Below are 27,957 nucleotides of genomic sequence, written 5' to 3'. Positions count from 1 at the left end.
AAAACGTAAATACCGTAGACCATGACGCGGTATAAATAATCGTCGGCCTGCTCGTTCCTGCGTTTCCCGACTCTCTCCGGGAGGGAGAGGAAGCAGAGATGGTGGACCCAAAAGGGAAGGGCAAGGAGATTGCCACAAAGTCTTCTTCCGGCAAGAGGAAGTTCTCACGTCCTCCCGACGGCCAAGCATCTGGCTCTCGGAAACACAGGCGGTCGGGCGCGCTGCAATTCTTCGATTACATTGCCAACGTGGACGACGATAACGACGAGGATGATGATAGCGATTCTGGTAAATCTATTGCTGTTCTTGTCATTCATACATGTAATGGGAGAAACCCTAGTTGCTTTTGTGGTTCCAGTTTTGATGAACGTGGTGCTGCATTTCGCTTATTTTCATTTTTGGTGTGCGGGTCTGCTTTTCTCTTTGCGGAATAAATGCGCGATGCTTTTGTTATATCGTTGGTGCTTTGAGAGATTAGAAGCGACTCATTGTTCGTTCCTTCTGCATGTCCTGATATTCGTTTGGATAAGCAGCCGTTTATTTAGCGCCAGCGGGTGGCATTGGGGGTTTCCCGTTCATAGATACCGAAGTTGGTGTCAAGATACTGATATACAGATTCTGTTTACAGTTAGGGTTCTAATTTCATGGTTACTTTGCTTCAAAGAAAGCTGGAATTCACTATAACTGCCGTCTAGTTGGTTGAAGTGGGCAATGTATGCTGAGAAACTCGGAAGTGTGGCTGAAAATTCATTGTGTCTTGTGGTGGCAAGGGAAAGTTTGAGCAGTTTCTCAATTAGGTGAGATGGAGTTCCTGCTATGTGTTCCTGTTAGGGTTTTCAAGTAGAAGTGTGTTTTTCTCTGTACTAGGTGGGAAATGGGAAGAGCGGTTCATTAACTCGTCGCTTTTCTGGTAGTTGGCACTCCGTAAGCCTACAAGTGGAAGTGGCTTCACGCGGTCTGCCATGGTTAACGTGTACCTTCTAACTATATGGGATCAATGGGAATGATCAGTTCGCAGAATGGGCTAACCTTCACAGTTCGATATGGTATATCCGTAACTTAGCTTCTTAGCAGGGAAGAGGCTTCATGTGAATGAATAATCTGAGAGGAATGGGAGACGGTTATTTTCCTTCTTTCCCATCCCTAGGTCTTAAGTGGTGGAACACACAGTTAAGCTCGTTCGCTTTCTTCACCTTTCATTTTTCAAACAGCATCATTCCTGATTATTCTTTTCTTGCTTTTACTGAGTTTTTTTCTTTTGAAGCTCTTGTAATGTTAAATTTTTGAGGACTTCATGCCTGAAGGCCACGTTGATTTAAAGCAGTTGAGCTGCTTGGAGAAGAGTCAGAATGGTTTTCTTTTGCATCAATACTTTACTTTTAGGGGGCATTTGTATGAACACTCTTATAAACCCAGTTATATATATATATATATATATATATATATATATATATATAACGAGTTTCTCAAAACTGATTTTGTGTTTGGGTGACACGCTCTGGGGAAAGAGAAACTTAGTTTTGGTTTCACCCAAACACTCCAAAAGCTGCCTCCAAAACAGTGTTTAAAAATGATCTAAATATCCCCTTTGTTTTTTACAGAATAATCCTGGAAGCCAACCGTTTCTGCTAGATTGTGGTACAGCAAGTAAGACATCAATGGAATGCCATTAGGCGATAGCTGTTGGTTTGATAATAATAAAAAAATTGCGCATGTTAAAGGATCAGAATAAATGGGCATTCAGTCGGGGCATAATTTGTAGTCAACTTTATAATATCGATTCATAGCTACAAAATCATGTGGCATATTATTTTATTAAATAGTCCAAGTTTGGCCTGGTATCCCTCTTTGTTGGTTAGCCCGTTTTTGCAGTCTGCATCCAAATAAATGTTTTTTTGCAATATTACGGTCTGCAAATATATGTAAATAATGAACATCTGAGCTTTATCTATAGGATGACATGGATTCATATTCTTGTGTAATTGTAACTCGGAAAGAATGAAGAGTGCCTCTATGTGGTGTAGTTTAAACATCCTACCTTATAGTAGCACCAGTTTTGTTTAAGATAAGCAGTCATTCTTCCTTTTGATTCTGACATGATTGCATGGTTACCTTCAAGGAGAATTGTATGTGTCAGTTGCTAGCACTTGATGGCTTGAGTTGATTCATTTGGCTTGGCAATGTATGGCAGGTTCTCGGGAATTCATGGTCGCATTTTGGACCATTTGCTGTTTTTTCTTCATCTATCCATCTTCCTTGAGCTACTTTATAACCTTCTTAATGATTTCTTTTATAACTCGACTTCCAGCCATATTTGCAGTTAGAATATGAGAAAAATAAAAAATGTCATTCAGCTATGTTATTTGCTGCACTAATTTAGTTAGAATTATGAGCTGCAAGGATTTGTGCCATTGGGAATAATCATATTCCTTACTTTCCTCCCTCAAACACCTACTCCAAAACCTGCATCCATGGTCAAGATGTGAAGGATGACTTGAATTATTCAGCTTTTCCCACATGATTTTTCTTATGTTTTTTCGGTTCATGGTTTTGCCAACCTGCATTTTTGGCGTTATATTTGTCTCCGCTTTTATGTTGAATTCCAGATTTTTTAAGCAATGATGGAATGGATTTGGAAGATAATGAAGAACAACAGAAAAGCAATCAAATTCCGTTCCTTTTGAAAGAGGAAGAGGCAAATGATTCAGAATTGGAAAAATTTATCCGGGAGAGATACAAGCGCGGGTCTAAATATGTTTCCCATGTTGAAGACACTAAAGGTTCTGATGAAGAAAATTCTACAATGCAGTTCAATGGTGGTCCCATCATGTGGAAAGTTAAATGCACGGTATATTGTACAGCTCTTTTTTCTTTTATAATCTTAGTTTCATATGTTTCATCTTTGGGAATTCTTCTGCAACAGCGCGGACATGAAAGGGAGTTGGTGGTCTGTCTCATACAAAAGTTCATTGATTTGCATTCTGTTGGAAAGAAAATGGAGATAAAGTCTGCCTTTTGCCTTGATCATGTAAAAGGTCATATCTATCTTGAAGCAGACAGAGATAGTGACATTGTGGAGGTACTCATCCTCTTTTTTCACATCTGTGTTTTCCTTTTTATTTTCTATTTGTGTTTTAACCTTTAATAGATTTCCAGGCATGCAAAGGGCTGTTTGGCATATATACCAATACAATGATACGTATTCCGAGCAATGAAATTCCTTACTTATTTTCTGTTCGTGGAGCATCAATGGAAGTTTCGAAAGGTGAATTGGTGCGTGTGAAACATGGAACTTATAAAGGTGACCTTGCAAAGGTAGGGTTTGTCAAACATACACGTTCACATGTAGAGACTTCTTGCACATATTTACTTATTTGTCTTTTGGTCCTCTAGGTTATTGATGTGGATGATAGGCGTAAAAGTGCAACAATCAAGCTAGTCCCAAGGGTCGATCTACAGGCTGTTGTTAATAAAACTGTACGCCCTTCAGACTTTTGTATTTTAGATGACTTCTTAATAGCTTTTCTTCATATCATTGTATCTTGACTAAAACATGAAAAATGCTTCAAGATGGTTATTTTTATATTTGATTTTTTGCTCATTTTTTATTTTGCAACTATGATGATTCAAGTATTTGTCACAACTGGTTCCTTGCTGCTTATCTGGTTGATTGCATTCTGCCTTGTGTAATCAAGAACTTTGTTAGGATCATCATTGTTTTTATTGTTCTTCTCCAGGTCACATTATTTTTCATCAATATTATACTACTATTATGGTTAACTGCCTATTCTCCTTGCATTGTATAAATGATTTTTGGTGATAATTGTCCATGATGGTCTTTCTTACTTGTCACTGACATTTATATTGTAAGCTTGTGCAGTTAGCTAGCGTTGAAACTGAAACTAGATCTATACACAGACTAGATCTGTAATTAGAATCCATTTGCTTCTACATGAATTCCAAAACTTGGATTTGGATATCTAAAAGTTTATATGTTTGTTTAAAATTTTAAATGCTTGGTTTGGTTGGTAGCATTATAATTTTCAAATCATAATCTTTTCTTAAGTCTTTTGTTATTGCCTGCCATGCCCATTTATCTTTTGTCAGTTTTAGGCTAAGTCACATGTGTATAGGTACGATGACTTTTAGAAAATTTGGGAGCAGGGGTACGGGACAATGTATGCATAGTTGACAAACCCGAGAATTGGACTCGGATCAGTAGATGATTCGGCGACTCGGTTGGGTTAGGTCGTAAATTTTTATAGTATATTTTTACTGTAATCTTGTAGTGTAATCTGCTGCCTCCCCACCCAGCATAAAGCAACATGATATTGGTTATGATTTATCAACAACCCTAACAATAACACTTGCTTAGCTTTTATTTCTCTTTTTTTTTTCTCTCTCTTTGTGTGTGTGTGTGTGTGTGTCTATATATATATATATATATATATATATATATATATCAACTATCTGATTCTCCATGGGCCCCTGGAACTTTAGAAATTGATGGTGAGAATATATTTACAAATTGTTGGGCTAGTATTTCTTTCATATCCATAATAAAAACTTGTATAAGAGAACAAAAACAATAAATAGTTAAAAAGCTAAAAATCAAGATGAATTTTCACATTTTAAAACAGTTGAACCAAACTCGGACGATTCTGGTCCGAGTCACTGGTCCAGCAAGTTAGCTGATTCTTAGCCTTGTCGCCTGAGTTTTGGTGCTGGCTCGCTTGGGTCTTGATTCATAGCCCAATCAGAGGGCGTTCTGAAGCCGACTCGGGTGATTCTCGAGTTGACTCGTCGAGTTGGCCAAGAATGAGTGTATGTGTAAATATATGAATCCGTAAAAATTCTCAAGGTTAAAAAAATGAGAGGAAAATATAGAATCTTGGTAGAAAGGTAATAGAGAAAAAAGAAATGAAAATTAAAGAAAATATGAAATTTGAAAACTGAAAATATAATTTTTTATGTTTAAAATACAGCCGTGCCCATGTGGCCGTACTTGTGTACCAACATGGTAACATGGGCAGATCACATTTATCCTGTGTGGCTTAGGTTTTAGTCATCCTCAGCCTATTCTTCTTGTGTGAAAACCTCAGCTAAAAACTCATACGGTGGTACACTTTCTATTTTCATACATTTTAAGTTTTTGGACTCTGGAGATTTTTTTGAGGAGAACAAGTTTTTCAATTAATACCAAAAAGAAGCCTTGCTAATAAATGCCCAAGAATAATATTTAGTCAATGCTTTAACATGAGGAATCCATCATAAAGAAAGTTAAAAGCCTAACTTAAAATAACATCAACAAAAAATGGGGATATACTTAAAAATATCAGTGTTGTATGTATCGTACGATACAGAGCCGTATCATATCGAACGTAAAATACGATACGATACACTCCCCGTATCGTACGATACGGTTACGATACGACACGATACAGGTACAATACGGTAATTTTTATTGATTTTTAATATTTTTTGAGAATTTTTTATATTTCTTCTGATTATTTAAAAAAAAACGATACGGTTACGATACGTTACGATATTTTACGATACAACGTATCTTACAGCCAGACTGATACGGCTTATGATACGGTTTTTACAACATTGCTTAAAATATGACATATGACACTTTTTTTGACAAAGCACTGTGATACTATCATGATCGATTTTGTTTTGTTCTGCAGCTTGGAAATGTGAGAATAATAATGCAGTACCTTGAATAGATCATAGCCACAAAATATCACGATATTTCGAAAATATCGTGATATTAACAAAAAAATAAGGAAAATGATAAAAACGAAAAAATATCACGATATATATTGAAGAAATCTTTAAAAATGAATTTATCACGATCTTAACGCAAATTTTTACTATTTTTTTGCCGATTTTTTCATTTATTTTTTATTTCATTTTCTGTTTTTATGTTTTTCAAGTTTTGCTTCATTGTTTTATTTCCTCTTGTTTTAAGTATTTAACATAACGTCCTAAATGCAATGCAATACTTATTAGTTTTTCATTTCTTGTATTTTACCTAGCATTTTGATTTTTTATTTTTTTTTTAAACTTTGAGATTTTCCCAAGATTTTTCAAAAAAAATAAAAAAAATAAAAAAACGACTTTGCCGATAAATACCCGAGAAAGACCTTGCCAATGGAAACCCAAGAATGATATTTGTGGCTATGGAATAGATATTTTGGGTCGTGAAACTCACCTTTAATTGGGTTGGGAGCCCTACTCCCAGCAGCTTGCATTGGAAGTCACCCTTTAATTGATCACCTTTTTTCTATCTTAGGTTTCATGATCTCAAACGTTGCCCATATTTGTTGTTATGCTATTAAATATTAAGATATCACCACGCTAACCATGTAGCCTTTGTCCTAGGAAAATATTTTATTTTGGTTAGTAGATTATGGTCAGTAGGTTTATGGAGCATTTTCTTTTGAAACTTCATACTATGTGTAAGAAAGGTTGGAAGCTTTTACCTTATATGTTTATTGCAATATCATGTGTGCATTGAGCCTGCAAAAGTACATTCCGGGGAAATAGGTGTAACTGAAATTAATAAGCTCTGCTCCCAGACTGATATTCATCATATGTTTATTCAGTAAGATTGGGTCAGTCTTGCATTTTGATTTCTGGTACTTAGCAAAGAAAAATGTTAATGGTCTGGGCAAATTGATGAAGGTCTTTCTAAGTATTAGGCTCTCCCTAGATTTACATTGAGGACAGCAGCTTGCAGTCACAGCTTGCAGTCATATGTTTGTTCAGTAAGATTGGGTCAGTCTTGCATTTTGACTTCTGGTACTTAGAAAGGAAAATATGTTAATGGTCTGGGTAAATCGATGAAGGTCTTTCTGAGTATTAGGCTTTCCCTAGATTTACATTGAGGACTCAGCAGAAGCAACAAAGAGGGATGCTGCTTCTGGAGCAGGCTTGCTTGACATCTTTTGAGATCATCTAACATGATAACTAGAGAAATTGATGTACTTCTGAATGGGATATTCTGATTTCTAATGGTATCAAAAGTCCGAAGTTATGAAGTGGTTTAGCATGGTAGAGAATATCTGGAAGTAAATGATGATAACTAGAGAACTAAGTCACCAGGGTGCGCCCTGTTTGGCCTCGCACCCGCGTCGATGCGGTGCGGGTGCTGGTGCGCCTCCGGTGCGCACCCAAAACAGTCAAACAAGAGCTGGGTGCGGCTGACCGCATCCGACTAAAATTGTCCTTTTCCGACTCGCACCCGACTCGCGTTTGACTCGAGTCGGGTGCGGTCAAATGCGAGTCGGTCTATTTTCGTCCAATTTTTTGGGTTTTTTTTTAAATTTTTAACAAAGTCAACCACCCACGTCGACCTCTCCCCTTGTCTCTCGCATGCGTCTTCCTCACTCCTCCTAGATGTGCTTTGCAATATATGTTAGAAAATTTTGTCGTTGTCCTGTTACTAATTTTAAACTACTTTTAGTTGTCATTTGTTATACAATATAAAATAAATGGCAAACTTGTATGTTCTTTTAGTTTTTCCTAATAATGAAACTGATTTTAGCTACTTATGTAACACCCCAAAAGTTTAGTCCCGTATCGAAGATTGTGAGGGATCTTCAAGGGCTTATAAAGGGAGGCTATTAATTAGATGATTGTCCTGGTTCCTAGTCTTTTTAGGATTAGAATCGAAACTGCTAGGGGGCGGGTTGGGATCCGTCGAACCAGGGGCCCGAGCCCAGGAGTGGGTCAGGTTGTTATAGTGGTATCAGAGTCGGTTTCAGCACTCGAACCTGGGGTCCCACACGCGCGGGCACGTGTGCCTTAAGGGGGGTGGATTGTAACACCCCAAAAGTTTAGTCCCGTATCGAAGATTGTGAGGGATTTTCAAGGGCTTATAAAGGGAGGCTATTAATGAGATGATTGTCCTGGTTCCTAGCCTTTTTAGGATTGGAACCGAAACTGCTAGGGGGTTGGGATCCGTCGAACCAGGGGCCCGAGCCCTGGAGTGGGTCGGGTTATAACTTAACATCAGCTTGATTTTATTGGAATCTTTTTTTTCTTGGTCTTCAAACTTTCAAAACTACTGGGTGGAGACTAACTGAATTAATTTTGATTTTTGTATATGAATCAGGTTGTGTAAATTAATGTGTACTTGTGTAATTGTGTTATTCAAGTGCATGCACATTTGTCCATTTATGACTGAAAGTGCTACGCAGACTATCCAATTTTAAATTTGTTATATTTGAAATTTTTTATTTTCAATTTCGAATTTGAAATTTTTTATTTTGAACTTTGAAGGTAAAACCATAAAAGAAGATAATAATAATAATAATAATAATAAATTAATAATAATAATAATAATAATAAAATACTCTTCCCGCACTGCCGCACCTAAATTTTTTGAGATGTGCCATGCCGACAGCCGCACCCCACACTCAGGTGACATAGCTAGAGAAATTGATGTATTTGTGAATGGGATATTCTGATTTCTACTGGTATCCAAAGTCCGAAGTTATGAACTGGTTTACCATGGTAGAGAATGTCTGGAAGTAAATTAATATGTGTGTATGTGTGTGTTAAGACCCAAACCTACTGAGTGATCAACTATTAGGGCCCTAGGGACCAGTTCATGAACCATGGCCCTTCTGACTAGATGGTCATGGATGAGTCAACCAGGCATCTAGTTAACTGAGTTACTTAAATTAGCAAGAAAATGAAGGCTTGCTCTTTTAGTCTTCCTCAGAAGGGATGCAAATGAATAGTTTGTAAATGCTTTTCTACTCCTGAAAGAGCAACGGATTTATGACTGATTGTTTAGTTCGTTTGTCATCTTGTCTAACACATAATATTACATTTGGGCTCTGCTTTTGCTAGCATCTGTAAATGAATGGAGACGACAAGTATGTAATGGCCGCAGCGTTCTGTGCAGTAGTATGCTATGCTTACCAGTCTTACCTGGATATCTTGTACATTGGCAGTTGTTTGAGCCTGAATTTATCATTCACCAAATAACTGTCTACATGTTACTGTTCTTGGATTTTCACTCATTACTTGCTTGATATACATATGAAAAATAATATATCAGTGGAATACTGTCTGTTATTCTATCTTCCAGGATGGCAAGAAAAACATAAAGAGAGGAACTGCTGTACCCGCTCCACATTTGATTAGCGCTTATGAACTTGAGTAGTTCTCTTCTGTGCTTTGTCTCAAGGAAGTTTACAATTTAGACTATGACTTATATGGTTATTTTTAATCTTCTTACTGTGAAGGAAGCTGCAGCAATTTGTTAAATTAAAACGTAACCAGAGGACTGGAGAAGTTTTTGAAACTATTGGTGGTTTGACGCTTAAAGATGGTTTCTTGTACAAAAAGGTGCGACTTGAATCACTGAATTGCTGGGATGTTCGGCCTTCTGATATTGAGCTTGAGCAATTCAAAGATTCAAAAAGAGTTTCAACAAAGGATGATCTGTGGCTCTCTAAGCTATATGGTGAAAAAAGGAATAACAAATCCAAGGAGGTGAACAAAGTAGATAATGGAAAAGGCAGTTCATTGGTTGGTGAAAAAGCGAATAACAAATCCAAGGAGGTGAACAAGGTAGATAATGGAAAAGGTAGCAGTTCATTGGTTTCGTATGACATGAGAGAATGGGAACTCTTTGATCTTGTCTTCTTGGAGTAAGTTAGCACAGTCCTTGTTCAAATTTGGCTTCATCTTTTCATGATAGTATTTTCTAATTGGTCACTGAGCCTTTTCATTTCTTGCCATCCCTTTTGGTACCCAGGAAGAAGAGATTTGGTGTTATCATAGGTATTGATGGTGACTGCTTTCAGGTACTAGAAGCATGCATTTTCTTTGGCTTGTGAACTATATCCCTAAGGAAATTTTCGTTGGTCTAGATTCTCAAGGGAAATTGTGAAAGATTGGAGACGACAACTGTGACAATGCGGGATATAAAACAACAGGAGTGGGAAGAAGAGACTACTTCTTTGGACCATAATTCGAATCTCATATCACTCAATGATGTCGTGAGAATTCTCAAGGGGCCATTCAAGGTCAAGTTCCATTACATGCTTGGAACTTCTTTCTCTGGAGGTCCCATGTGTAGTTTGAAATGTTCTATTTTAAGATTTAACATTTTGTGTGCATGATAAACATTCCGAATTTCCAATTTGCAGGGTAAGCAAGGGATAGTTAAGCACATTATCCAAGGGATTCTTTTCATCTATGACAACAACCAAATAGAAGCCAATGGTTTTTGTTGTGCCCAAACAAAGAACTGTGAGGCTATTAAATATTCACATGGTCCATCTGACGAAAGCGTAAGATCCATAAGTTATTGGTGTTTTATTTTCTTTCATGGACACCCCATGCTCACCTATCTTTGGGCCCCTGCAGTTTTTTGGGCCTGTTCCTCCAGGTTTTGAAGCATCAACATCACTGTCAGCAGAGCCAGAGCCAGAGCCGGAAGAGCCCCCAAAAAGTCCTCATCAGCATAGGGAACGTCCAGCTGCGGGTACCATTATGGTTTAGTCTGGCTTTTAAGTAAACTAATTCTGGTATCTAGCACTGATTTCCTGGTTATTCTGTGCTTATTCAGCTGGTTTCCGATCTAGAAGTACCAATGGGGACTTCTATGTTGGTCAAACTCTGCGCATTCGTGTTGGGCCACTAAAAGGCTACCTTTGTCGCGTCCTTGATGCATACCGCTCTGATATCACTGTGAAGTTGGACTCACAAATGAAAGTTGTAAAAGGTTAGAGTTTCTTATTGACCTACATTTGAAGGTGATATGTATTTTGATTTTAATCTCTTATATTTCATACTTTATGCATAATAATGTGGATGCAGTTAAGGTTGATGATGTTACTGTGGTTGTTGCAAAGGGATATGGCAGTGTGTCCAGGTAACTATTTGTTTCCTAGATCTTTATTTTTCAACTAGGATGTCAAGAACAAAATTTCTTTGGTCCATTTTCCAGGTTGTGTACCTGTTGTTTATGTTTAAAACTTTCAGTAAGTAATGGTGATTTTGGGCCACACAGTGTTTACTTTTTTGACAACCAAGAAACCAGAAATTGTAGTGGTATAATTTTTTCACTCTTGATGGACTAAAGTAGATCGCCAGGAACGATATCGCACATGCTAATAATGGCGTGGATGGTGTTCATGCTTGTTGACCAAAAATAATCTCCGTATATGAACTGTTAGAAGTTGATATGGTGGCTGGTGTTGCTCAGTTTTTGGATGTACTTATGGGCTGCTTTCCTATTTTTATTTTTTAATAATTTTTCATTGGACGAACTCCATGCAATCTGATTATCTTGCATGGATATAAAACTTGGTATTGGATGGGACAGGATTATGGTTGTCACAATGAGCCATTTTAAGTTATTTCAGGATATTTAGATTTTCAGGAGGTCTGATGGTCTATGCGTATTAGGTTGGCTATTTCTGTAAAAAAAGATTTTGAGGATTAAGCTTCTGAGTTCTGACTGGCTTTGTTTTGTTTTTCAAACGAGACTGCATTATATACTGAGATGGGGTATGCACATTCAAGCAAGGTCTTCAATTGGGTCTGGTGCTGTTCAAAGAATCATATGGTTTTTCTCTGACAATGTCATGTTTTTCTCATTTTCTGCTTACCTGTTGTTGCTGTAGATTATAGCTCCCATATGGGTTTAGTTCCATTATTCTTCTTGGGTTTGTCCTTTTGTTCGTTTATTTTTCCCTCGAATTATTCCGAGCAAGCAGAGGTGGAGGGCATAGAGCAGGTGAGCAGGCACTGACTGTTGGGATTCTTGATACTTGGAATTCACGTGATGCTCAGTGGCTACTTGATCTCTCAACTGATATAGTTTTTACCCATTAATGATCCGAGGGAACATGCAAATAGCAAGTATTTGCCTTTTTTATATTGTAATTCAACTGAATTTAAACTTATTTTTCTGCCCATATTTGTGATGCTTCACATTGATATGTGTACTTTCATCGAGAAGTGAGTTAGCTACTTCAAGTTCTTCTTTATGTATATATAGCTTATCCCATTGGCCCAAACTATCTTATATTTTTTTCCTAATCAAGGGAAGATGCCCATTTGATTCATGGTACTCCCTGAACTATGGTCATACTTTACCAGAATATGTTTATTATTTATATTTGGCATTATTTTTCCATTTGTAAGAATGTGAATGGATTATATTTGGTTGTATGTGTTGAAACAGTAGAGACACGAGAAATAAAGATCGAACACGGATGTAACATCGAGAACCCTCAACAGAGAGGGAAAAAACCACGGGTGAGGAGGTCTGGTGCCCACTAGCCGTCAGACTCTCTCTCTCTTAGAACTTCTTTAACACACAAGATTAGCTAAGTCACATGGGTACCTCAGTAAGGTCCACGTACCCGTGTTGCCGTACCCGTACCCAAAATGGGTACTTTGACACTTGGGTACCTATAGATTCAAACTGCTTAATTTTACTTTGATTTAATTTTTTCCACCTTACTTTTTATTCTATTCTTTAGATGTGAAAATTCGATTAATGTTCATATTTGACTAAGGGGCTGCTTGGTTGTCCATATGTTTAAAGTTTTTCATAGGTTTTTTAAACACACTGCTGCAAGAGTCATTGATATATATTTTCTATGTTATTTATTTGTTTATGTTGATGTATATTTTTTATTTTGATACATATTTTCTAAGTATTACTTATTGTTTATATATACGGCCGTACCCCGCACCCAAGTTTTTTGGAAATGGTCAGTACCCGTACCCACATCGGTACCCGCACCCGTACCTATGTGACATAGAAGATTAGGGTTGACAATGATATAAGTAGTCCCCAAACCAGAGCTCACTGGATCGGGTCCAGACCCAAACCCGAATACAGAAAACCTTCAACACTCCCCCTCAAGTTGGACATACATATCAAACATGGCCAACTTGGATACATTTCTTTCAAATGGAGTTACATGTAAGGCTTTATTCATAATATCGGCAGTTTGATCTTCAGACTTCATGTAGGGTAGTATCAACTCTTTGACATCAATTCTTTCTCTGATGAAGTGATGGTCAATCTCAATGTGCTTTGTTCGGTCATGTAACACCGGATTGTTAGCCAGATTGATTGCAGACTTGTTATCAGAATACATCTTCATAGGCCCTTCAGTTTCTATCCCAATGTAGTCAGCAAGACCCTCAGCCACAGTAATTCTGACACTCCAGTAGCAACAACCCTATACTCAGCCTCTGCACTCGAGCGAGAGCGAACGTCTTGTCTTTTGCTTCTCCAAACAACTAGATTTCCCCCCAAGTAGATGCAGTATTCTGAAGTAGATTTTCTAGTATCAACGCAGCCTGCCCAGTCTGCATCTAAATGCCCTTCAATCTCAATAGACCATTGTTTCACATATAGAAGTCCCTTGCCTAGATTCTTCTTCAAGTAACACAAGATTTTGTCTAGAGCCTTCAAGTGAGCATCCATAGGCGCGTGCATGAACTGACTCATCACATTTACAACAAAGGTGATATCCGGTCTAGTCAGAGTGAGCTATATCAATCTACCAACTAGACATTGATATCCCCCCTTAGCTTCTTCACAAAGAGGTTCTCCATCTTTACTACTGAGTTTGTGTCCAGCATCCAAAGGAGTGGAAGCCGGTCTGCACCTTAATTTCCCTGTCTCCTTCAGTAGATCCAAGGTATACTTCCTTTGATTTAGCACAAGACTCGTTCCTGATCTGACAATTTCAATGCCAAGAAAATACTTTAGTTTGCCAAGGTCCTTGAGATCAAATTCAGGAGATAGTAAACCCTTTAATCTTGCTATTTCTTCTTCATCATCACCTGTAACGATCATATCGTCAACATAAAATAACAAAAGAGTAACCTTGCCCTCCATCCTCTTTACAAACAGGGTATGATCTCAATTTCCTTGTTTGTAGCCATGTTTTCTCATTACAAGTCTAAGACGTTCAAACCATGCTCGGAGAGACTGTTTAAGCCTATACAAAGCCTTTTTCAGTTTACAACATTTTTCAGGTCTCACAAAACCGGGGGGCATACACATATACACTTCTTCTTCAAGATCTCTGATGAGAATGACATTTTTAACGTCAAGTTGGCACATCTTCCAACCATTCAATACTGCTAAAGAAATAATAACTCTAACAGTCTTCATCTTCGCAACAAGAGCAAACGTCTCTAAGTAGTTGATGCCATATTTTTGATTGAACCCCTTGGCCACCAGACGAGCTTTGTACCTCTCAACGTTCCCATCTGGTCTGTACTTAATGATGTAGATCCACTTGGACCCAACCAGATGAGCCGCTTCAGGAATCTTTACCACTTCACATGTTTGGTTTCTGCCCAAGGCTTCCATCTCTTCTTGCATAGCATGAGTCCACTTAGGATCATTCTGAGCCTCTGTAACATTCTTGGGAATCACAGCCACAGACAAAGAGGATACAAAACATTTGTAATCAGTACTTAATTTAGAATAAGACACACAGTTACCAATGGAGTGTTGAGTACATGACCTGACACCTTTCTTTAGGGCAATGGGAAGGTCCTCCTTTTCAGTTCCTATCTGTCTATCTTCCTCAACAAGTTGCTCCTGAGCACGACTTGAGTCATCCAGGAAAGAAGTAGGATTGAGATTCAGAGTAGAATTCTCACCATCAGTCACCTTATCTGTACAATCTCTTCTCTTAGAGTACACCTGCCCAAACAAACGATTGCATTCATTTTTCGTCTCAGTAGAACACTCTCCATTCCTCTCCTGTTCAAGCACCTCAGTAGACTCTCCATTTTTCTCCTTTTCAGGCACCTCAGCAGATGAATTTTCTTCGCGCCTGTAGTCCAAAAAATCTGTAAACTGAATTTCCTGACTTGGAGAATACTCTTCCCTTGACATCTCCCCCTGAAGAGGATTTTCACCAAAATAGAAGACATGTTTCAAGAATGTGACATCCTTGGTAACGTGAACACGACCAGTGGTGGGATCTAGACATTTACACCCCTTTTGAGTAGGAGAATACCCAATAAATATTTCCTTAATTGACTTGGGATCAAGTTTTCTCACATTGGGGTTGTGATCATGAATGAAACAAACACATCCAAAGACACTAGGGGGAAGATGAAAGAGTTGACTAATCATTGGAAGCATAGAGTGTGGTGATCGTTCATTTAACACTTGACTAGGCATGCGGTTAATCAAGTATGCACTAGTGGCAACAACATCTCCCCAATAACGTTTTGGAAGATTCCTTTGAAACAATAGAGCTCTGGTAACATTAAGCAACTGACGATTTTTTCTCTCAACAACCCCATTTTGAGGAGGTGTATAGCTGCACGATGTCTCATGAACAATCCCCCTTTTTCAAAGGGAATCCTCAACGGTTTGACACATATACTCACGAACATTATCAGACCAAAAAGTCTTGACAGAGCCACCATACTGGTTTTCTACTAGGAGGATGAAAGTTTCTATAACATGAGGCACTTCGCTACGATCTTTCAACAGGTAGACAAAGGTACTCCTTGAGTAATCATCTATGAAAGTTATAAAATACTGAAAACCACCACGAGAATGAATTTTCGAAGGCCCCCACACATCAGAATGAATTAGGGAGAAAGCTTTATTAGCACGACCAATGTTATCACTGCCGTATCGTATTGTGTATTGGTCGGGCCGACCTATACGCCGTATCGTAACGTATTGTAAATGTATTGTAACGTATCGTAAAATTAATTTTTTAATTTGTAAAAAATTCTAAAAAAATCCGAAAAATTCTAGAAAAATCAGAAAAATTCTAAAAAAATCCGAAAAAACTAGTAAAAATCAGAAAAATTCAAGAAAAATGTATTTAAAGGAATATTCATCATTCATGTATATGAAGTATGACCTATGAAGTATGCATATGAACAAGAGATTCCAAAATAAGAAATCAAACATTCAAAAAACAAAATAACATACTAAGCAACCTAAGAGTATTCAATTACATCACAATTCATAAGTTCAGAAGTCAAAACTCAGAACATATTGACATAGTTTTCAAAACTCAAAACAAAAAGCATCGTCAATCGTCATTTGCATCATCATCTTCATTCTTCATCATCATCTTTATTTTCTTCATTAACTGCTTCTTCTATCCCCTCTATTGCAAATGGAATGTCACCAACATTCCATTGCTCTCCCCCAGCCTCTCCTTCATCAATAATCTCTGCTGCTCCTTCAACGTTCAAAAAATCAAGATCGTCCTCATCAAGTTATTGCAGATGGTTCTTCTTCAACCCAAGAATCTAATATATCAAAATGGTCAATGAAGATACGATCATATTGATTGTGATGCTTCCTCATAGATGTTGTTTGTAGTTGCCTAACAAGAGAAAAATTGAACAAATTGTTAGAGATTAAAATATATATTAGAATTTGCTATTTTGTATAACAAATGTTTACCTTTGTCTCAACTTCATATTGTAACGAACGTAAACTAAGTCATTCAACCTTTTATGTTTCAGCCTGTTCCTCTTCTTACTGTGGATGTGTTGAAATACACTCCAATTTCTTTCACATCCAGTTGCACTACATGTTTGGCTGAGGATTCTAATTGCAAGCTTCCTTAATTCTGGGCAATCAGGCCCAAACCTTTCCCACCACAAATCTAATAATAGATGGAAAGTAAAAATGTTGTCAGAATAAATATGTGAGAAGGTAGAATAAAAGCTAAACAAAAAAAAAAAAAGTATAACGTCTCTTTTTCCAATACCTGGATGCGTTGTCCTGCATCGAACTGCTGTGTCTCTCGCCATGGTACCAGAAGCCGTATCATATTTGTTGATCGACATATGGATAACGTCTTGTTCTTTACTATCACTTACTAATACATCAATACAATCCAACATGCCATACTCGACCTCCCTGTCTTTCTTAAAAGTGGGAAGATATCTAATAGCAGGATTTATGTAGTAGGCTGCTGCATGAAGTGGGCGATGAAGTTGTCCTGACCACCTTTCATCTATAATCTTCCATATAGGCATGTACAACTTCTTTTTCCCCTTCATATTATCTCTAATGGCCTCCTTGGCTCTGTCCATAGACTCATATAAATATCCAATAGAAGGTCTATCTTCACTATCAACTAATCTGAGGACTTTCACTAGAGGTACACAAATCTTCAATAAGTGCACACATGATTCCCAAAAGTCAGCATCGAAGATGGTATCCACAACTGTCGTTGCCTTTCTTTTATAGGCATGTGGATATGCAACCCAATCATCACTTGAAAACATATGCCTGAGAGAAGTTCTTTGCTTGACTATACCCTGCACAGTCAAAACATTTGTAGCAAACCGTGTTTGTGCAGGTCGAATCAATTCAGCCCCATTTATGAATTTCCTCATCAAATTCAAGACATAAGCATGATTATAAATAAACTTCGTGATTTCTTGGCATCTATGAACTGTCAACTTCATATCATCTCTTTCACCAAGATCCTGAAGCATAAGATTTACACAGTGAGCAGCACATGGACTCCAATAAAATGTCCCATATCGTGCTGCTAACATTTCACCTGCAGCTTTATAATTTGCTGCATTATCAGTGATAAATTGTACGACATTTTCAGGCCCAACTTCTTCTATAACTTTATCAAAAATCCCAAACAACACATCAGCAGTCTTAGGAGTATCAGACAAATCAACAGATTTTAAGAACATAGTACCAAGAGGGCAATATACAAGGAAGTTTACCAATGTTCTGTTCTTGATGTCTGTCCACCCATCTGCCATTACACTGCATCATGTAGCTTTCCAACTCAATTTTAGTTCATCACAATATAACTTCACATCTCTAACTATATTGTTGAGAATTTTACCTCGCAATTTATGAAAAGAGGGCGTTTTATACCCTCGCCCTACACTAGCAATCGCATCTGCTATAGGCTGATAATGATAAGAGTTTGTTGCATTGAAGTGAATGGATGCATCATAGAACCACCTTCCTATGGTTTCATCTGCTGCTTCAACAATATCTTTTGATTGCATGGCTATATGAATCTCAGGCTGAGCACCAACAGCAGTATAATTGGGAAAAAAATTCTTGATCGAACCAGACATATTGCTCGACCTCATAGTAGGTACTCTACCACCACCAGTACGATCACTATGACTCCTGCCACGTCCTCGTGAAACTGAACTTATATTTGCATCTCTTTTTTTTCTGGTTGCAGTTGCAGAAGAACCACCTCCATGCATGATGCCTTTACCTTTAGCTGTTCCCAAACTGACACCAACATCTTCTTCTTCAAGCTGAACATCTTCACCTTCACTTTCTTCCTTTTCATGTGGGTCCCTATATTCTTTCTATGCATCTTCCATTTCCTTTTCATTCCTACTTGCTTTCACCGTATCAAGAAGCTCCTGACACTGGTGCTTTACATACGCTGACAATGGGTTCTCTTGGGAGCCATTGCATTGAGCCACATCGCTGTGTGTACCAACTATATGGTGTTTAAAGCGAGAGATCCCTCCTGATATGATTTGCTTACAATAATTGCATTTAACTCTTAATTTATCTTTTGGATTCACCCTTGTACACCACTGCCATGCAGGATCCGACATTATATCTTCACAAAACAAGTAAAAACATACAAATAAATGTAGGAAATAAGACAAACGAACGATTCAATGGCAAAAATGACTTATTTCTTACTTTCTTGGTGTTAAAAACCAAAAAACCCTCTTTCTCCAAGCTTACCACCGTCCCAAGACTCCCCACAATGAGAAAGGAAGCTTCTTCACCGGCAAATCTTGATGCAATGGAGAAAATCTCTCCCTCCCACGTCTCTAGCAGCGTTAAGAAACAAGAAAAGAGAGAGAGAGGAGCGTCCGTTTCAAAATAAGACGCAAAAAAAGGGGCCCGAGTTCACCCCTGTATCGTGCGATACGGTGACCGTATCGCAAATCTTGATGCAATGGAGAAAATCTCTCCCTCCCACGTCTCTAGCAGCATTAAGAAACAAGAAAAGAGAGAGAGAGGAGCGTCCGTTTCAAAATAAGACGCAAAAAAAGGGGCCCGAGTTCACCCCTGTATCGTGCGATACGGTCACCGTATCGCACGATTCATACGATACGCGTACGATACGTATGTGTATCGTATTTAAATAGTGTTTCGTATAGGTTTTCTTAACTTATACGATACGTATCATATGATACGCGTCCGTATCGTACGATACAGATAACATTGAGCACAACTATTTGAAATGGGATACGAAACCCTAACATGTTTAGCAAACTGACACACATCACAAGATAACATACAAATGTTCCAATTAGAACATAAATTAGGAAACAACTGTTTTAAAATTCCAAAAGGGAGATGACTAAGGCATTCATGCCAATACAAAAAAAGCTGATGACACTCTTCCCTCTTCTTCTCGGTCCTGCTAACTGTTGTCATAGGAGCTATGGCCACGCAGATAGGGAGTCGATATAAGCCTTCAAACACCAAACCAATCTCAATCTTCTTTCCTGTCACCAAGTCCTGCAAAACACAACGATTTGCAGAGAATATAAGTTCACAGTTCGACTCCTTTGTAATCTTACTAACAGATAAAAGATTCAAGGGAAGATGGGGAACATGTAAGGCTTCATGCACTAAAAAATTGTTTAACAAAGAAAGACCCCCTTTTCCTGCCACAGATGTAAAGAAACCATCGACATGAGAGACATGTTCCTTCCCAGAAGTTAGCTTATATTCATGAAAAGCTTAGGATTGCCAATCATGTGATGAGTGGCACCACTGTTAACAATCCACTCTCCCATGCAAGAATTACCTTTCTCACCCGAAATAGCCAGTGCATGATTGACCTTCACATCATCTGACGCTTTGACCTGACCAATATCAATCTGACTCAAATATGCTCGAAGCTCACGAATCTGTTCAGCAGAGATAGAAGCTTTGCCTTCACTAGAGTTTGTTGCATTAGAGACAGACTTCTTCCCATCAAAAGACCTCCCCCTACTATTCTTCTTTTCAGGATGCAGGTCCCAGCAAAACTCCATAGTGTGACCTAGTTTCTTGCAGTGTGTACATTTCCAGGAGGACAGACAATTCCCATAGAGGCACGACTAACCAAGGCTGACCGTTCATTATGTGACATGTGATCCCCCTTTCTGCCACTTTTGACTAGACGCCTTTGCTCTTTAGCTTCAACACAGGAGTAAACATCTTCAATACTGAATGATTCTTCAGAATTAAGGATCTGACTCCTTATATTTTCGAATTCATTGTTTAGTCTGGATAAGAATAGAAATATCCTATTCTCAACTCTTTGGCCACATAATGCATCTGGTCTTGAGGACAATTCCAAGTATCATCTGAATGGTAGTCAAGATCCTCCCATTTGGATTTTAGTGTTGCATAGAAATCTGCGACCGAGAGATCCCCTTGCCTTAGAGCATACACATCCTTCATCAGTTGATACACAGTTGATACACATGAACCTTCCTCTTCTTCTAGCCATACATTTGTTCCAAAATAATCTACATATCCCTCGCAGTCTTCTTACGAAGAATGAGGTTGAATATCATATGACACCGAATTGACAATCCAAGTTTTCACCTGGTTGTCCTCAAGAAACCAAGTATCCCAAGCCATACTAGTTGCAACAGGTTCAACCTTACTCCCATTCACATAGGCAATACAGCCTCGACCAGCAATACCCATAGTGATGGCAGCAGACCAATGAAGATAGTTTTCCTTGGTAAGGCAAATGGTAATGACCTGAACTGGAACATTCTCAGTTCTATAAGCCCCGAGTTCAGTCTGATCAATGTTGACGGTTGAAGAGGAAGACACTGCCATGATCACGAACCAGTCGGCAGCAACAAAAAAAGGCACCGGCATCAACAGAGGGCACCGGCATCAACAAGGGACACCGGCTTTGTTAGGAGAAGTATGTTTTGGACCATCAAATGTAAAATTTATTTAGATTTCTTTTTAATATCTTTCATTTAACCTATCTCCAACCTCTTTTTTTAATTGGCTTGTCCTTCACCTGCATCCAGCCTATATTTTGTATTACTCTTTTTCTTTCTATCTAAAGCATGAACATCTTTCTGTGTTTATAATATGTTTCTGTATATATTTTATGTAAACACACACAGAATCTGCAGAATGCGTACATATAAGTAAGTAAATAAATAAATAAACATATATATATATATATATATATATATATATATATATATATATATAAAGTGGATGCTGCAGTGTGCCAGATAGTTGCCGGATGGTTAAATTTTTAAAATCCACAGCTAAGAAATCATAAATTGTCACTAAAGTCATTATAAACCATTGTCACAAATAGCAGGAGATTTTAAAAAATTTTGCAATATTTGTGAAAAAAACAAGTAAAACAAAAATATCGAGAAAAGCTCTGCAAAAATGAATATCGCATGAATTTCTCGTGATTTTTTTTTCACTTTTCTGTTAGTTTTTTGTTTGCTTGATTTTATTTTAATTTTTAGGATATTTTATTTTTAAAATATGTCGAGATATTTTTTTTTTTAAATTTCTCAAGGAAACAGCTTGGCCAAAAAATACTTGAGAAAAACCTTGCCGATATTTTTCCAAGAATGATGTTTGTGGCAATGCATATAAACCATCATTACCGCGCCTAATATGAATTTGGTCACCGTTTTTTAGCAACAAATTTTTAGATGTTAATCATATCGCAACATCCAACACGACAACATTGAATCCCTATATAATATATATACATATACATAGAAGTTGGTAGGTACGTGACCTTTTAGGTGTTATACTTGTAAGGACTTGCCTTGATTGTTGGTTTTCAAGATGGATGGCTGAGGGAAAATCGATGAGGTCATATAACATTACTTAACAACTTTTCCTCCTTGATTTTTTTTTCAAGCATCCATCTTGAAAAAAATCAATAGCCAAAAAAGATTCCTTGTAGGCGTCATGCCCAAGCGTTTACATACTTATACATATAGTTATATATGTATATACTGTTATGTTAAATTGTATTGTAACAATTTGTTATTCCTGTTATATGTATTGCAAATTTGCAATACATGTTATATGTATATACTATTATGTACAGTTTGTTACACCTGTTATGTAGTATTGCATCAACCTATTATATGTATATACTGTTTGCCTGTTATATAATATGTAGTATTGTGATACCTGTTATATGTATACGTTGGTATGGTTATGTACTTATATGTATACATTTCTGTTGTGTACTTATATGTATACTATTATGTATTATTAGTCTTTTTTATTATATTATGTATTTCTTTTAATTAGAGATGGATTAAAGCCTTCTTGCAGATTTACATTCCTTCTTCTCGAGACTAGATTTATTAGTATTTTTTTTTGTTTCTTGTATTAGATTGATTACATTTAATGAGTAATGTTAAACTTCTTTTATTGATTTTTACATACTCGATGAAGTCAACAATTAATTTGTGATTGTTTAAGTTGATTATGCTTGTTATATTACTACTCTCTACATTTCAAATATTAGTAATAGTTAATCAAAATAACTTGACATATTAACATAACTAAAAAAAAATTGGCTGCCTTTTTTGCCGAGGCCTGCCTAGGTGCCAGTCCCTGGCCCTGCTAGGCAGCACCTGGGCGCCTTAACAACATAGATGGGAAGATCTAATGAAACACCCAAATTATGAGCGTAGATTTTATCCATGTCATCTTAGTTGCTGTCTAAGATATAGCTCTATATTCTCGATCTAGCCACTATAACTTGCTTTTTACTTCTACATGATATCAAGTTATCTCTCGATCTTAGTTACTTTTTACTTGTTGCTTGTGTATTTCATATATATATATATATATAAACCACTGCACCTGCACCCAGCACCTCTGTGGCATAATGTTCCTTAGACAGATACAAGATGTGGATGGGAGGTCCTGAGAATCAGCATTGGAGGAGCCTCCATGATTCTTATACACTACCATCCCAGACAGCTGAACCATCATGTTCTTTGTTTTGTCAATCTGTCCTATATTGTTGACAAAATGCCCTCTTATGTTACAAGGTCTTTCTCTTATATAGAATAAGTGAACTTGCGTAATGCCTGTTGAGGTTTCCTAATGTTCTGTCACTGCTATTGATTATGGATTATCTTTGATATCTTCCAGGGATGAGTGGACTGGTATCCCTTTGGCCTCTTCAAATTTGGTTAGTTTATTTTGGTTTGTTGCAGTATCTTGAACCTTCTGTTTAATGTTGTATTCTGCCTTCATAAAAGTTTGCTGTCTGACCCACACATGTTATCTTTACTGTTTTCTTTGTATTGTAGTTGAGTTATATCTTGGTATAGCTGCTATGTGATTTTCATTTTTTCCCTCTTTTTTCTGTGTTATGGATGACTTCTTGTAAAGCCTGGTGCTGATGATGCAAATACGCCTGGTTTATCATGGAAGCTTCCAGATCAGAGGACCATTTGTAGCGCAGGTATGTTGGGAGCCATGAAGGTGAACCACATTTTGTTGGATTCATAGTCACAGAAAACGTGTTATCTTTGAAAAAGACACGATAAATTAACTAGCCATTTAAAACTAAAAAAAAAGTGTTTTTTGAAAAAAAAAACGTTAAAACGAAAAAAATGTGTTTTTAACGCGTCTGTTTTGCGTTTTTTTGTCAGTTTTTTCATTTTTTTTCAGTTTTTTTAATGTCAAACAGTTTTTTTTTTCATTTTTCATTTTTTATTTGTTGCAAATCTACTTATTTTTTGATGTTTGTGTTATTAGTTTCTCACTTATTTTATTTTTTCCCCCATGTTTAGTTTTTTAAAATTTTTAAAAATTTACTGTATTTTTTCGTTTTTTTTCAAGCTCACCGTATTATACCAAAGAAAAGCCTTGCTGTTTAAAACTCCGAGACGTTATTTGTGACGATGACTTAGATTAGACTTTTAACACATTCTGACATCAACAAAATATGTCTGCTTTCTTGAAGGTGAACAACAGACTACTAAAACAACCTTAGATTCATGGGGAGAAGTTAGAGCCGTGTCTCAGAGTAATGGCTCAGAACAACCTTTAGATGGCTGGAATGAAAAGAAAGATGCAAGCCAGAACCATAATGATAGCTGGAACAGACCCGCAATGCAGTGGAATGATACAGAAGTTATGTCTACTGATCAGGTGGATGGTTGGGGCAAGCCTGCAACTCAAAGGAATAAGACAGATGGTACGACATGCAGTGACAGCTGGGGAAAAGATGTAGGTGGATGGGCAAATGAGGGGGATGGAAGAAAAAACAATAGTGATGATAAAGCACAAAATTGGAAGCAACCAACAAACCAGTGGGACAAAGAAGAAGCGACAGCTTGTGGTCAGGCAGACAGCTGGACAAGAGATGCAGGTGGCTGGAACAATGAAGGAGATGTAAAAAAGGCGAGTGATGATAAGAGGCAGAGTTGGGATAAGAAGGAAGTTCCAGATTGTGGTGGAACATGTAGTTGGGGCAAAGCTGCAGGTGGTTGGGCTAGCAGGGGAGATCAAAGTGATGCGAAGACACAGACTTTGGAAAAAGCACAAACTGGGATTGATGATCAAGCTCAGTGCTGGGGAAAACCTACACGAGGTTGGGATTCCAAAATGGGAAGCACAAGCAGAAGTCATTGTGATGGTTGGAATGAACCGCAGGACAAGGCAGGAGTTGCTGATGAAGATCAGGTTGATTTCCATGGTAGCGGTCGAGCTAAAGAGAAGGGAACAAATTGGAGTCAAGATGCTCCTTGCAACAAGCCATCAAATACATGGAACAAACTGACCGATGCTGCTGGAGGTCAGACTGATTGCTGGGGTGTTCAGGACAAAGAGAAAGATGCAAGCTCAGGTCAAGGTAGTGGTTGGGACAAAGCAGAGATCACAGAAGGAAATCAAGGTGATATCTGGTCAAAGTCCTCTGGTAGTCAACAGGAAGATAAGGGTGCCACTACAAAGCTGCTTGGTGGCTGGGACAGGCCAAAAGACCAATGGAACAAGCGAGAAGATGTTGTTGGCTGCTCGGATAAGGATTCAGGTGGTTGGGGCAAACAGACTGATGCAAGTGCAAATCAGGCTGACAACTGGCACGGTGGTTGCAATCAAAGCAGTCAAGGTGGCAGTAGTTGGCAGAAATCAGCTGGTTGGTCTGAATCAAGATCAATTGGTGGCAATGAATATGTAGGTTGGAATAGATCAAATCATGGGAATGAATGTAGGCAAGATCATCAGAGGAGGGAAAGGGCACCAGGAAGGGGTCGAGGCCATGGGAGATGGAATGGAAGAGGTGACCGAGCAGACAATTGGAGAAAACCAAGAACAGATAGCTCAGACAATACCAATAGTTTTCATGGGCATCAATTAGGAGGTTGGCAGAAAAATGAAAAAAATGACCGTGAAAACCAATCTGGGCATTGGAAGAAAGTGGAAGGTACGTGGGATAAAGGAAAAAGTGCTAATGCAGATCAGGCATCTCAACACTGGAAAACATGGGATTCTTCTGGATCTCAGTCACAGGGTTGGAGCAAGGCAGACAATGCATGGGGTCAGCAAACCACAGTTAGCACAAGTCAAACTACAATGGAACTTTGTGATACCAAGAACTCTGGGTATCCATGTGGCAGTGGCCAACAAAGTCAAGCTTGGGAAAATGATACTGATGCAAGTGGGAACCAAGCAGGTGGTGGGGGTGGGAGCTGGGGGGGAACTGAAACTGGAGGCAGCGACAGATTAGTTGGTTGGGGAAACTCTTCCAAGAGCAAAAGCACTACTGCTGATGCAAGTGGAAAGGATGCAGGTAGTTGGAGAATGTCATCACGATCTCAAACCTGGGAGGAACCAGAATCTGCAGATAGGAACACGTTGAACCAGGAAGCAGGTGGTTGGAGTATTTCATCTGCATCTCAGAGGCGGAAGAACACAGAATCTGGAGATGGAAATGCATCAGATGGCTGGGGAAAAGCTGCAGACAATAAGGATACCTCTGCTGATGCAAGTAAGGAGGCTGTTAATTGGGGTATGTCTTCTGGATCTCAGAATTGTGCATTGTCTGCATCTCAGAGTTGGAAGGATGCAGACTCTGCAAATAGAAATGCATTAGATTGTTGGGAAAAAGCTGGAGAAGGTACTGCTGATACAGGGAAGCAGGTTGGTGGGGGTGTCTCTTCTGAATCTCAGAGTTGGGAGAAAAATGGAAATGCAGGTGGGAATGCTGCAGATGCTTCAAGGGTAGATACAGAAACTGGGAACCGTGCTGTTGATAGAAGTGGGAAGGACGATGGTGCTTGGGGTAAGCATTCTGCATCTCAAAGTTGGGACAAAAAAGAAAACTCAGGTGGGGATGCATCAGATGTTTGGGGTAAATGTCCAGCAGATAGGAATGGTGCTGTCGATACAAAAATGAACGAGGCCTGTGGTTTGGAAAAGTCTTTTGGATTTCAGCATCGGGACAAAACAGAAAATGCAAAAGGCAATGCATCAGGTGGTTGGGGGGACGTCGAGGTTGGGAAGGATTCTACTGATGAAAGTTCAAAAGGGCAATGTGGATATGACAAGTTGTGCGGCTCTCAGAGTCGGGGCAGCTCATCAGGTGGCTGGGGTAAAGCTTCGGAGGGTTGGGAGAATGCTGCTCGTGCAAATACTAATGAGGTGCATGGTTGGGGCAAAGCAAATGCATCATCTGGATCTCAGAGCTGGGAGAAGGCAGAAATTGTTAGTACAAACAAGTCAGATGGTTGGAAGTCAACCTCAAACCTGACTAAAAGTTATAGTGATTGGAAAGATTCTGTCCCAACAAGTTGGGAAAAAGTAAATAATTGGCAACAGTCGGCTGAAACTGGAGAAGATTCAAAAGCTATGCATGAAGATGGGTCTGAGGGATGGAACGCACCCAGGTTTGGTGAGGGTGGTCGGACAGGTTATCCTGGCAGGGGAAGAGGGCCATCTCGTGCAGATGGCAGGGGTATCTTAGGAAGAGGTCCATCTGATGGGAATGGCAGGGGTGGAAGAGGAAGAGGAAGAGGATCATTTGATAGATTTGGTAGGGGTGGTCGGCGAAGCGGACCTGATGGGAATGGCAGGGATTTCAGGGGACGAGGGCCATACACAAGAAATTGGAATAGAGATGATGACTCTGGTCAACCACGAAATTGGAGCAAGGCAGTGGAGCCCGAAAGCCTTGGTGGAAACCAGCGATGGAACAGAGCAGATGAAGGTAGTCATAAATCAGGATCGTGGGGCTCATGGTCCACAGCAAGTGGTGGTTCAGGCCAAACAAATGATGACCAGGGAAGGAAGACGGAGTCTCAAAATCAAGGTGGGAACCAGCAATGGAACAGAACAGACCAAGGTGGTAATGGATCAGGATCCTGGAGCTCGTGGTCATCAGCACCTGGTGCTTCGGACGAAACAAAAGATGGAAATGGAGGCAGTGGATGGTGATGCCTGCGTATATATTTACTCATGATGGTTTAACTGCAAAATGTCTTGGGTTGTCAAGATTGGTGAAAATTTTGTCCACGGTTGTAAATAATGTAAGTATCTAGTTCCTTTTTTTCATTTGATCCTTTTGTGTTTTACTTTTGCAAGCCGAGAGGAACTTAGAAAAAGTTTCCGGATTCATCTTTTGTTCAATTTTCATTCTGCGTTTTCTCCTTGTCATGCCTGTAGTCTGCAAATTTAGCTTCCGCGGTTCATCTTTTAATCAGGTAGTGTCTTACCTGATCAAAACAGCTTCGTGGAATTTATGATCAACGCAGATCTTTCACCAATCCAATGTATGTCGATTGTAAAGCATGTGATAGACATAGATCTCCCAAAATGTACCCCACTACAATGTAGAATTTATCTATGGACTACCTAAAAGAGGACATACTGCTGTGGGATTGTTGTAAATAGGGGAAAGGGAACGGTGGCTG

At 38.6% G+C, this 27,957-nt stretch overlaps 1 protein-coding gene across 1 annotated transcript; it reads left to right on the top strand.

Annotated features, from left to right (window-relative positions):
- Positions 1-52: 52 nt before the first annotated feature.
- LOC116255794 (protein RNA-directed DNA methylation 3) lies at positions 53-27,700 on the top strand. The gene is made up of 16 exons (XM_031631806.2): positions 53-288; positions 2,607-2,848; positions 2,924-3,079; positions 3,157-3,315; positions 3,394-3,477; positions 9,107-9,177; positions 9,264-9,671; positions 9,779-9,827; positions 9,894-10,049; positions 10,173-10,316; positions 10,393-10,510; positions 10,595-10,750; positions 10,846-10,900; positions 23,189-23,228; positions 23,432-23,504; positions 24,009-27,700. Exons 1-16 carry the CDS (start codon positions 99-101, stop codon positions 27,479-27,481), a joined length of 5,574 nt encoding a protein of 1,857 aa, XP_031487666.1. The 5' UTR covers positions 53-98; the 3' UTR covers positions 27,482-27,700.
- Positions 27,701-27,957: the final 257 nt, after the last annotated feature.

This window comes from Nymphaea colorata, chromosome 6 (assembly GCF_008831285.2).
Source record: "Nymphaea colorata isolate Beijing-Zhang1983 chromosome 6, ASM883128v2, whole genome shotgun sequence".
NCBI lineage: Eukaryota > Viridiplantae > Streptophyta > Magnoliopsida > Nymphaeales > Nymphaeaceae > Nymphaea > Nymphaea colorata.
This window is presented reverse-complemented; position numbering and strand designations above follow the sequence as displayed.

Excerpts from the sequence above, each read along its gene's own strand:
- LOC116255794 (XM_031631806.2), top strand. The coding sequence starts at position 99 with ATGGTGGACCCAAAAGGGAAGGGCAAGGAGATTGCCACAAAGTCTTCT. Across the intron at positions 289-2,606 it reads GGATGATGATAGCGATTCTG|ATTTTTTAAGCAATGATGGA; the intron begins GTAAATCTATTG and ends GTTGAATTCCAG. Across the intron at positions 9,828-9,893 it reads TTGATGGTGACTGCTTTCAG|ATTCTCAAGGGAAATTGTGA; the intron begins GTACTAGAAGCA and ends TCGTTGGTCTAG.